General features: G+C 32.1%; 2 protein-coding genes across 2 annotated transcripts in view; both read right to left on the bottom strand.

The window, feature by feature from the left end:
* LOC142350263 (uncharacterized) overlaps positions 1-12,528 on the bottom strand; it is a 484,377-nt gene that overhangs the window by 431,792 nt on the left and 40,057 nt on the right. The window lies entirely within an intron of this gene.
* Positions 1-12,528, bottom strand: part of LOC142350543 (uncharacterized) — a 46,751-nt gene that overhangs the window by 13,210 nt on the left and 21,013 nt on the right. Inside the window, exon 3 of the mRNA XM_075402392.1 lies at positions 2,901-3,150. Within this exon, the coding sequence (XP_075258507.1) occupies positions 2,901-3,150 (250 nt within the window). The remainder of the gene's footprint in view (positions 1-2,900; positions 3,151-12,528) is intronic.

A 12,528-nucleotide genomic window follows, 5' to 3' on the forward strand; every position in this document is an offset into this window, starting at 1 on the left:
AAATTGTTGTAACAAAACCGAACTTCAGTTTGTTATGATTTGGAAAACACTAATGGTTAGTTTAAATTACATGTTTCAGATTTAAATAAAAATATTTGATAGCACGATATTCGAAAGTATTTGACATATGTATTTTCCGTCTGGGGCTGTCTGGATATACCTGAAGTTTTATTTCAGCAAATGTGGATTGAATTGAAATTTTTGAGTCTTTAAAAGAAAAACTACTCTTTAATGCAGTACACTGCCCCCAGGTGAGTGTTTGTAATTTTCTTCGTGGTGGAATTACTGTAGATTTTTTTAAACTTTTTTGTATACAGACAATCTAACTATATCTGGCAAATGAAAACTAAATTTATTAGATTCAAATGTAGGCAGCCACATAGCTTTTCCAGAGGAATTGATGAGCTTTGTTACGCCAAAGAAATGGAGGCAAGGTGGAAATTTAATTGTTAATTGACCACTGTTTCTTCGAAGAAACAAGTTTTTGAAGTTATATTTCTATTGGATTCTTGGAGTCGATTAATTTTCAATTGTATATAGATTATCGTTAAAGGTAAATAATATTCATATGAGGAGCCAATTTTTGATACGTAATACCAATAAATACTTCAGAACAAAATTCAACTCGCGCTTCAAGAAAGCTCAACAATGTACCAGATGATTGAGACTTGCAAAAGGTTTCTCAACTTCATCGCAAATAGTCTGAGTTATCATGCACCTTGAAGTTTCTAGAAATTAGTACAAAAAACAACAAAAAATGTTGACAAGGGAAATAAATTGTTTCATATTTGAAAAACAACACCTCTATATTTCGTTGTAGAAATACACAAAACCAGAGATTTTTATTAATTACAAATCCTTACACAATTCAATGACCAAAAATTGAAACAATTTGCAGATGATTATACAAAGCATTTTTTCCAGGAGCTACCACATTCTACAAAAACGATGGGAACTTATCAAAAACAAGTTGAATTCCAACAGAGCAAATAGAAAAAAAATGACGAATTAATCGAAGGCAGGCATTTTGTTGAAAGTGAGAGAAGGATCCTCAATATTCCCAATGAGAGTTTTGCGAGACTCGGATTAAGTAAAGGTACAGCAGTTTCTCCAATTCCGTCTCCCCTAACTCAGAATTTAAGTTCCGATCAGTAAGAAAAGAATTGTACAATGTTATTAATATTCTGCCTAAGCATAATTTGCCCGGACGGGCTATATAGCAGCTTAAACAGTAGAATTCAGTAAACTCAATTCAAGTTTCAAAAGTGTCAGTTCGGACTTCAACCGAAAAAGTCCTGTATCAATACTTTCATTTCATTAACTGAGAAGAATAAACCAAAGCGTTGACGAAAACGAAATTGCTGTCACTCATTTTTTAGACTAAGCAAAAGCTTTGAACTCAATATCAGTAGGTGTTTCTATGAAAAAAACAAAAAAAATGATGCAAATTGAGGGAGTGAAATATTTTTTTTCAACTCTCTCCTTTGTGTTAGAATATATAGTGTTAAAAATGGATGGAAAAATCAGATTGGGTAGTCATAAATCAAGATGTTCCTCATGGAACTGTTTTTGTGCCTTTATTTTTTCTTCTTTATGTCAACGACTTCAGTGGATCTGTATCAACAAATTGTCACGTAATACAATTTGCTGTCGAAGCAGCATTTCAATGTCATGCAAAGAAGGAAGCAAACTTAAAGCTTGAAGCTGAAGATGTATTAAACTGGACATACCAGAATATGAAACCAAACAAGTTAACCTCTAATGAAGACAAAATAGGAGTTAATGGATTTATGGATTGAAGAAATGACCATCATCTAAGATATCAATTTCAAGGGCAGCGATTGGAGGCATCTGAAAAATTGAGATACATAAGAGTACTAATTGATAAGTAACTGACATACCAAATTCAACAAAAAAACTATCAGTGAAATGGCTTCAAAAATCAGATCATCATACTTGGTTTGTCATCAAGTACCGTTAAAAACATGAATAGTTCTTTTTAAATCAATTGGACTGTCTCATTTAGGTTTTAACGCGATTTTCTTGTCTAAAATTATTATCTTAATCTACTGACATAATTATCAAACAGATTAACTGGGGCACAAATCTTTGCTTTCCAGAACCAAATACGTTACCGCCAGAGATCTACTTCAGGGACCTATTCCAGCAGAACTGAAAAAAAGAGTTTCTTTAAATATGTTTTTCAATAATCTTTAAGAAACAAAAAACACTCTTAAAATATTTTCAGGTCTTTAGAAAAAATGCCAATTTATTTAAATAAACAATTCCCTAACCTTGTCCTATAACCAGAATGTAACTCAACATAGAGCAATCGTTCAGCAGCTCGTTTTTTCTTCAAAAATGGAACACACTTCCAATTACAATTAGAAAAGAAACGTCGAAGACCAAGTTTAGACAAAAATTTATAGCAGAACTAGTTAAAATTTATACCAAAGAGTAGTAAAAGACAGAAAGGTAGCAGGAGTTAAAAAAACTTAATAATTAATTGTTTTGAGAAAACCGAATTTCAGCTTGTTATGATTTGGAAAATACTAATGGCTAGTTTAAATTACATGTTTCAGATTTGAAAAAAAAATGTTTGAACGCACGATAGTCAAAAATATTTGTCATATGTATTTTCCGTCTAGGGCTGTCTGGATATATCTGTACTTTGGGTCTGGCATCTCCGCCTGGGACATTTTGTCACGGGAACCGCTTTTAGTTTACGACTAACCTTACGACCTTTTTTCCCCTTCAACAAAAAATTTAGTGGGCAATTAACTTTTGTACATTCAAGTGAAATTTTATATACTAATCAGCATGACATATAATTACACGAAGTAATTAAAGTCACGTGAAACACTTTGCGGCAGAAACGGACTAGGTTTAACTATTCTTACTTTTAACTCTCAAAGGAATTTTATCCTCAGCTGACGACTCGGAGTAATTGATTGGTGAAAATGACCAATTTTCCTTTCGACGATGTTGCTCGTGATCTGTTCTGTCTTCAAACGGTCTGCAGTTCAACTCCAGTGAAAAATTTCCCGTTACATTTTTCCTAGCATGTTGCTTCATTGTGAAGTTGATACTGCGTTCATTGAAAATCAGATCTTCGTCGAAGTGCTCGAGTGGACGAAGAAATTTTTTCATCTAAACAAAAATAGAGCTTTGGATTATTGTTAACAGGTGTGTTTAAAGCACGAATAGAGAATAACTGAAATGAGAGACAGGGTTGAAACTTTTTTTGTAATTGAAATTTCGGGTCATCGACTGCTAATTGAAGACGAATTAGATGAAAACAAATACCACAAAAGGCTTATTTTGTTTTCCTGTACAACGGTGACAAATTTTGTAATCAGGTTCCACATTTTGTGTTTTGTGGAAAACGAATGTTTAAGACTGTGAAACAAGGCGACAAAATTTGACAACATACGCCAAAATTAATCATATGAGTATACTTTTGATGAATTGGGTTTATCCATTTGGTGTTGAATTTGCTAAAGCGGCACGAATCCATCTTCAATGCTAATTAGTAAAAAATAGTTGCTAATTAAAAAAAAAAATTCCAAACAATTCTTTCGTAAAAAAATTATTGTTGTTTTGAGCCAATTTTACATTTTACTGCTATTTTTTGAGGAAAACTATGGGTTAATGAACAAAATAGTCCGTCCTGATTCGAAAGGGGCAATAACTTGTGATGATTTTGTTGCACCTGAGTATCACCAAAAAGGTTTGCTCTCCCAGAATAAAGAATGAAGGAAGAACCGTAAAAGTTTACTTGAAAACCAGGCAAAATCAGAAGTTGAAAAGAGGAAAAAGATTGTGAGTGATAGGTTTCCGTCTGAACCCTCATAGCTTTCGTCTGTTGTTTTAATGAATAAAAAGTGACCCCCAAAAATTTTCAAAACAATTTCCCGAAAAATTTTATTCTAAAACAAATTGTTTTTTTTCTTAAATCAATAAATGATTTTTACAAATCATTAATATTTCCCAATTAACTGTTTATTAAAAAAACAAAAAAAAACCAACGGAACAGTAAATGAAAAGTAAGTTTTCACGTTGTTAAAGATTAATAACTAAAATTTATTTAAGAATAAAGCCACAAAATTCCAATTGTCTTTTTTTATCAAACTATTTAAACAGAATTGAAACCCGGGTCGAGGTTTTTCGGTGAACTTTCGTAAGGAATGCGGTGAAATGCGGTGAAAAAAAATAATTTTCACCACGTATTTCTTACATCTTTTTGCGGTGAATGCGTTGAATCGCGGTGAATTATTTATTTTCACCGCTTTCTCAGTGTTCATACAATAAAGAATCAACCCACACGGGTTCGAGTCTCTGACCTCCTGCATGCCTTCCACTGCTTAGTCCACTGCGCCAACTGTCACTGATATCTTTAAAATTTATTGTGAATTTAAATCAGATTGAGTAAACTTTGGAAATCGTATGCGGTGAAATTTTGTAAGAAATGCGGTGAATTTCGCGGTGAATTTTTGTAGGAAATGCGGTGAAATGTGGTGAATTATTTATTTTCACCGCCTTCACTGCAATCACCGCATTTCTTGCAAAAGTTCACCATATTCACTGCATTTCTTACAAAAATTTACCCAAAAACCTCGACCCGGGAAGAAAGACGCAATCAAAAGCATCAGAAATAATCGCTCGTACTTTTGAACTTCTATTAGCTTTTCACAAATTTTTTTCAAGACAAAACTTCTACACAATTCAATGTATTTTAGCTGTATTAACCCAGATTAAAGTAACCCCACATATCTTATCTCACATCATTTGATCCCTTATCATTTAACCCCTGCAGCATTCCACCGGCCACTTCGCAGCCGACAATGCAAGCATGTTTTATCATAATTAAGAGGATTACTTAATCTCATGTTCGATTGTGCTAGTTTCGTTTCAAGCTCACGAGGCAATACCAAAAAGATTATTATACTGATTTAATAGTTCAATTGAATGAACGATTGAAGTTGGAGTGAAATTATGGAGTGAAATTATAGAGTGAAATGATAGAGGGCTTAATTGATAGAGGTGAGAATAAATGGAGGTGAAATGATCGGGGATAAAACATGTAGGCGTGAAAAAGCAGGACACCAATTCCTAGCAAAGATTCTGTGCAGAGTCTGTTTTGCAAAAACTTTTTTTCGTGAATTTGAATATTCCTGCAATAATTCCTTTCCATTACACCGAAGATCTATACCCCAAAATTTCCGCCTTATTAAAATTCGCTCGAAAATTAGATACATAAAATGAACGAATTTAGGAGACATCCTTTGCATTAGGAGATATCCTTACTTTTCGGAAAAAGGGTTCCAACAATTTTGCGAAATAAAATAACTTTCAAATCGAAAAATAGGTTACAAGTCTTGTAGCACGTTTCCGCTCATTTAAGGTTTATATTATTTACATTAAAAGTATCTCTAATGCTCAATTAAGCCTAATTAAAAGCGCGCATTTTGAGCATGCAAAATTAAATTATGCTCCGTATCAAGCACTTTATTAAAGATTTAATTGAACCTTTAAAGCTTCAAAGTGGTTAAAATACAAACTACTTTAAAGACAAAGTCGAAAAATCGAGTCATCGGTTTTTTTTTCTGAAAAATCTCTCGCTCAAAAAAGGGCTTGTATAGTAATGTTGGACTGGCAAAGTCAGGGGCACTATAAGTAAGGACACTGATGTAGAAACCAAGCGGTTTTGTTAACCAAGAAGAGAAAATCGACTTGAAAATCCGACAAATATCATCAAGAAATACTGAGGGATTTTTCAGAAAAAATCAAACTTATTTTTTTTCCGTTTTTAATTCACTGAACAAAAAACTTTGTTTGCAAACTTATCAAAAAGCTAATTCGAGCTTTTTTAATATCATTTTGAGTTTTTTCGGTAGCTCAATTTTTATTACATTGTCTCCTGGAAAACAGTTTTGCAGTTTCGTCCAATTTTTCTCAAAATTTGACTCTAATTTAAAAAATATGATGTGACCCTATGGGTCAAGGAGATGTAGAATGTTCCTCAAACTATTTTCGTAGTATCTTTTATTCGTATGGATTGTATTAAACCAATAACTTTGCTCTAGGGTCAAAACCTGAAAAATTGGTACATTAGAAATTAAAGTTCTTAAACGCAAAAAAAATGTCTTTTTTATGTTAAATGTCTCCCTATTTCTCAAATATTGGGTCTAGAAGGTTCAATGTGATAAGGGAAAAGTGTTTCAGGCTAACTTTGGCTATGATGTAAAGAATTTTAAGATTAGTGTTATATAAAGTCAAATTTGCAATTTCGTCAATGGTTTCTCTAAAGTTGTTTTGTGTTTCAAAAAATATGGTCTATCCCCGTGGGTAAAGAGGTTGTTTATAAAGAGGTTGTTTGTATTTTAATCATACTAATTTCGCAGTATCCCCTATTCATATGTATTTTATTAATCCAAAAATTTATGCTCTTTGTTCAATACCTGAGAAATTGTTAAATTAGAAAATTAGAGTTCGGAAACGCAAAAAATTAGCTTCTTTTTTATATAAAATGTCTTCTTATTTCTCGACTATTGGGTCTAGGCGGTTAAAAGTGATAAGAGAAACGTGTGTCAGGCTAACTTTGGCTATGATGTAAAGAATTTTAAGTTTAGTGTAAAATAAAGTCAAGTTTTGCAATTTCGTCAAATGTTTCGGTAATGTCATTTAGTGTTTCAAAAGAATTGCTCAGACTATTTTCGTAGTATCTCCTATTCATTTGGATTGTTTTAAACTAAAAAATTTGTTGTGGGGTCAATTCTTGAAAAATTGGTAGAATTGAAAATTAATGTTCGGAAACACAAAAAATAGTCTAATTTTTAGGTGAAATTCCTTCTTATTTCTTGACTATTAGGTCTAGCCGTTTAAAGTCATAGGAGAAACGTGTGTCAAGCTAATTTCATCTATGATGTGTAAAAAATTAAGAATAGTGTTATATAAAATCAAATTTGCAATTTCGTCTATTGTTTCTCTAAAGTCGTTTTGTGTTTCAAAAAATATGGTGTATCCCCATCGGTCAAGAGGTTGTTGAATTTTAATCATACTAATTTCGCAGTATGCCCTATTCATATGTATTTTATTAAACCAAAAATTTATGCTCTTTGTTCAATACCTGAGAAATTGGTAAATTAGAAAATTAGAGTTCGGAAACGCAAAAAATTAGCGTCTTTTCTATATAAAATGTCTTCTTATTTCTCAACTATTGGGTCTAGGCGGTTAAAAGTGATAAGAGAAACGTGTGTCAGGCTAACTTTGGCTATGATGTAAAGAATTTTAAGTTTAGTGTAAAATAAAGTCAAGTTTTGCAATTTCGTCAAATGTTTCGGTAATGTCATTTAGTGTTTCAAAAGAATTGCTCATACTATTTTCGTAGTATCTCCTATTCATTTGGATTGTTTTAAACTAAAAAATTTGTTGTGGGGTCAATTCTTGAAAAATTGGTAGAATTGAAAAGTAATGTTCGGAAACACAAAAAATAGTCTAATTTTTAGGTGAAATTCCTTCTTATTTCTTGACTATTAGGTCTAGCCGTTTAAAGTCATAGGAGAAATGTGTCTCAAGCTAATTTCATCTATGATGTGTAAAAAATTAAGAATAGTGTTATATAAAGTCAAATTTGCAATTTCGTCAATTGTTTCTCTAAAGTCGTTTTGTGTTTCAAAAAATATGGTGTATCCCCATGGGTCAAGAGGTTGTTGAATTTTAATCATACTAATTTCGCAGTATGCCCTATTCATATGTATTTTATTAAACCAAAAATTTATGCTCTTTGTTCAATACCTGAGAAATTGGTAAATTAGAAAATTAGAGTTCGGAAACGCAAAAAATTAGCGTCTTTTCTATATAAAATGTCTTCTTATTTCTCAACTATTGGGTCTAGGCGGTTAAAAGTGATATGAGAAACGTGTGTCAGGCTAACTTTGGCTATGATGTAAACAATTTTAAGTTTAGTGTAATATAAAGTCAAGTTTTGCAATTTCGTCAAATATTTCGGTAATGTCGTTTAGTGTTTAAAAAGAATTGCTCATACTATTTTCGTAGTATCTCCTATTCATTTGGATTGTTTTAAACTAAAAAAGTTGTTGTGGGGTCAATTCTTAAAAAATTGGTAGAATTGAAAAGTAATGTTCGGAAACACAAAAAATAGTCAAATTTTTAGGTGAAATTACTTCTTATTTCTTGACTATTAGGCCTAGCCGTTTAAAGTGATAGGAGAAACGTGTGTCAAGCTAATTTCATCTATGATGTGTAAAAAATTAAGAATAGTGTTATATAAAGTCAAATTTGCAATTTCGTCAATTGTTTCTCTAAAGTCGTTCTGTGTTTAAAAAAAAAAGGTGTATCCCCATGGGTCAAGAGGTTGTTGAATTTTAATCATACTAATTTCGCAGTATGCCCTATTCATATGTATTTTATTAAACCAAAAATTTATGCTCTTTGTTCAATACCTGAGAAATTGGTAAATTAGAAAATTAGAATTCGGAAACGCAAAAAATTAGCGTCTTTTCTATATAAAATGTCTTCTTATTTCTCAACTATTGGGTCTAGGCGGTTAAAAGTGATATGAGAAACGTGTGTCAGGCTAACTTTGGCTATGATGTAAACAATTTTAAGTTTAGTGTAATATAAAGTCAAGTTTTGCAATTTCGTCAAATATTTCGGTAATGTCGTTTAGTGTTTAAAAAGAATTGCTCATACTATTTTCGTAGTATCTCCTATTCATTTGGATTGTTTTAAACTAAAAAAGTTGTTGTGGGGTCAATTCTTAAAAAATTGGTAGAATTGAAAAGTAATGTTCGGAAACACAAAAAATAGTCAAATTTTTAGGTGAAATTACTTCTTATTTCTTGACTATTAGGCCTAGCCGTTTAAAGTGATAGGAGAAACGTGTGTCAAGCTAATTTCAACTATGATTTGTAAAAAATTAGTGTTATATAGAGTCGAGTTTTGCAATTTAGTCAAATGTTTCTCTAAAGTCGTTTCGTGTTTCAAAAGTTTGATGTAACCCCATAGGTCAAGGAGCTGTTGAAGGTTGCTCAAACTATTTTTGCAGTATCTCCTATTCATATGGATTGTATTAACCCAAAACTTTTTGCTGTGGGTTCAATACTTGAAAAATTGGTACATCCGAAACCTAAAGTTCGGAAACTCAAAAAATTAGTCCGTTTTTTCAAGTAAAATGACTATTTTTTTCTCGACTATTGGGTCTAGGCGGTTCAAAGTGATAAAACAAACGTAAGGTAGCCTAAAATTGGCCATGATGTTCAGAAATTCAAGTTTAGTGTTATATAAAGTCAAGTTTTACAATTTCGTCAAATGTTTCTCTTAAGTCGTTTCGTATTTCAAAAATATGATGTAACCCATGGGTCAAGGAGTAGTTGAATGTTGCTCATACTATTTTCGTAGTATCTCATATTCATATGAATTGTATTGAACCACAAATTTTTGCTTTGGGCTCAATGCTTGAAAAATTGGTACATTATATGATAAACGTCCCAGTGCCAAAAAAACTGATTTTCTCCGATAAATCTCTCGCTCAAAAAAGGCATTTCTGGTCAATTTGGGACTGGCCGAATCCATTTTCACTGGCCAAATTTAATTTCATTGGCCAAGTCTGTTTTCACTGGTTGAATCGGTTTTGTGAAATATATGATTCACGTCCAAGCGCCAAAAAAACAGTTTTTTTTTCCCGAAAAATCCCTCGCTCAAAAAAGGATTTGTTTGTCAATGTGGGACTGATGTAGATTTAATGAACCGTCTAGGAACCCTTTGATAAGTAGCAATAAAGTAGTAATATCAACTAGTAACAGTAATTAATCTTTAATAATCAATTTCATGCTCAAAAACGCGCGTTAAATTAGAGTAGTGGAAAAACAGGTGTTCCAGCCACCAGCCCGGGGAATTGCGCCAAACTGAACTGGTAACTTGAATCCCTGTTTTTTCCATTACTATATACATCACTATATTCACAATACGTGCTCACTTTGCACAGCCTATAGGCAGTTCAAAAAATGATGAAAAGGAAAAGTGCATGTCATGCTAAAATAGCCGCCACCATTAACCTGCACAGCCTATAAACAATTCGATAAATGATGAAAAAGAAAAGTGCATCATACTAAATTGGCCGCCACCATTAACAGAAATGGCCATCACCATTAGCAGAATGTTATCAAAAGAGTGAAAATTTCGAATATAAGACACCTTTAAATATTAGATTGTGAGTTAAGTCTATATTAAAACTTTCATTTAAATTTAACTAAGATATACAGAGTACTCAAATTAATAGAAGGTTATAACTATTATTTTAATTTAAAACATTAAATTAATTGGGAGAGGATAAATAATTTAAAAATGATGTCCGAATATTCTATAAAAAAGAATAATTCTCCATGAGTGGACCTTTTTTCTCCACAGCACTTTTTGGCTAATCATCATTTCATTCATCATTGTTTCACTTCACTACAAAAACTAGCAAAAAATTGTAAACATTTTTCTTCATTTGACGAGACTTTAGTAAATGGAGCGTTATCAAATAATTCTTTATCTGCAGAAAATAAAAACGATTTGACTAATTTAACAACTCAAATGATTACATTTTGTAAGCAGAACAAATGCATAGCCGACATCACCGCCTAACAAGAAAGTGAGACTGGAAAACGAACAAAAGCAGAACTCTTCCATTTATCTACCAAGTTCAAGAAGGACCTACTTAATTACGAGCATCAGTAAACACTGGACAAATTTGAAGTCAATAAGCCAGAATAATTATTGTTCCGTGGTAAACTCAGAAATTCATTCAATGTTGGCCAGTTTGAGTCTTGTCTAACTACAGTCAACAATATGGAGGGAAATCTTAATCGTTTATGCCTGCTGACATTGTATGACAGAGGATACATATGGGGAAAAGTGAAACCAGATCATCAAGAGAACAATAAGGATATTGCCTGAAACAACTGCTGAACGATAAATGATATTCCTACTCTATCCAGAGTTATATAAACTTCTCTCAAGCATGTGAAAACTATCCGAGGATCCTAGTCTCAACATACTGCTATTCGGAATGCAAAAAATTTTCTGACGATGTTCTTAGCAGAAGTTCAGAAGGATAGTCAGCTACAGTCTGGGTGAATAACAGAATTTTAGTTTTCATAAATGATAAAAAAAAATATTGTTATTGGGAAATATATTTAACATTAATAATGATATATTTTCTAATGATACATTATATTTTGATACCCTTACTACTAATAAGTTAATACTGATATCCTTACTACTGATAAATTAATATTGATATCACCTAATATTAATATCCCTCTATTGAATAAAACATTTTTTGCTCGAATTTTGTTAGCAACTCAATTTATAAACCAAAATGGGAAGTGCTTATTCCAACAAATTGTAGCCCTCTAACATGGCTATGTTGCTGTATAGTTTCAATCTGTTACGGTTAGCAGTTGTTAAGCGAGTAGTTTTGCAAGATGGAAAAACTAATAGCAATAATAATTTTTTTTCTAACTTTAATATTAGCAAGTCTCTCTATTGGATTCAATAACTCCAATATCGAACTAGGCTTAGTCTTAGGTTTCACTAAACCCAGTAAGAGCAAGCGAACAATTCCACGCAGAAATTTTGGAGCCAGCAACAGATCGAACTACAACCAATTGTAAAGAATTTGATGTAATTTATTAATGAATTTCGTCTTTTCTTCTGATTAAGACTCCAAATAGAAAATCTAGGGCTTCAGTGCAATAGTCATCGTTGTCGGCAATAGCACGGTAAACTCTGAAATTTCCCATTAATTTTTCTCCAGATTCGGGGAAAAAAACTAAAGATACTTTAAGCCCTTCACGCAATTTTCTTTCAGTTATTTTCTTGTGCATAATTGGCAAACTACTTCGCAGATCATCCTAATTGCTTCGCAGATCAGTGAAACAGCCTCGCGGATAGTGATATTAATTCGTATTTGAGTCATCGTCTGACTTCTTGCACTATTAGTGGTTGCTGAATATGAAAGAAGGCTAATATTACATATTTTTTTTCTTTTTCTGAAAATTACTTTTTTCCAAAAATCAAAATTAAGCCTTATAACCCGCATGACCCGCAAACCCGCACAAACACCCACCCGCATGGTCACACACTTCCGCATAAATCCCTGCCTAAAATTCTGCGCACTCTGAGAGTTATGCGCATTTCTTTAATTTTTTTACAAAATTTATTTATATCTATTTTTCTGGGTTAAATATTTATTTTTATCTATACTTCTGGTTAAAATATTTATCTGTGCCTATACCTTAGCTAAATATTTATGTATATCTATACCATAGCTAAATACTTATCTATATCTATACTTCAGGCTAAAATATTTATCTATTTCTATACCTCAGCTAAATATTTATCTATAACTATACTTCTAGTTAAAAATATTTATCTAAATCTATACTTCTGGTTACAATATTATCCATACCCTTGCTAAAACATTAATCTAAGAAACAGATTTGGATAATAGCTCAG

The sequence above is a fragment of the Convolutriloba macropyga genome, chromosome 12 (genome assembly GCF_964194025.1).
Source record: "Convolutriloba macropyga chromosome 12, txConMacr16.3, whole genome shotgun sequence".
NCBI lineage: Eukaryota > Metazoa > Xenacoelomorpha > Acoela > Convolutidae > Convolutriloba > Convolutriloba macropyga.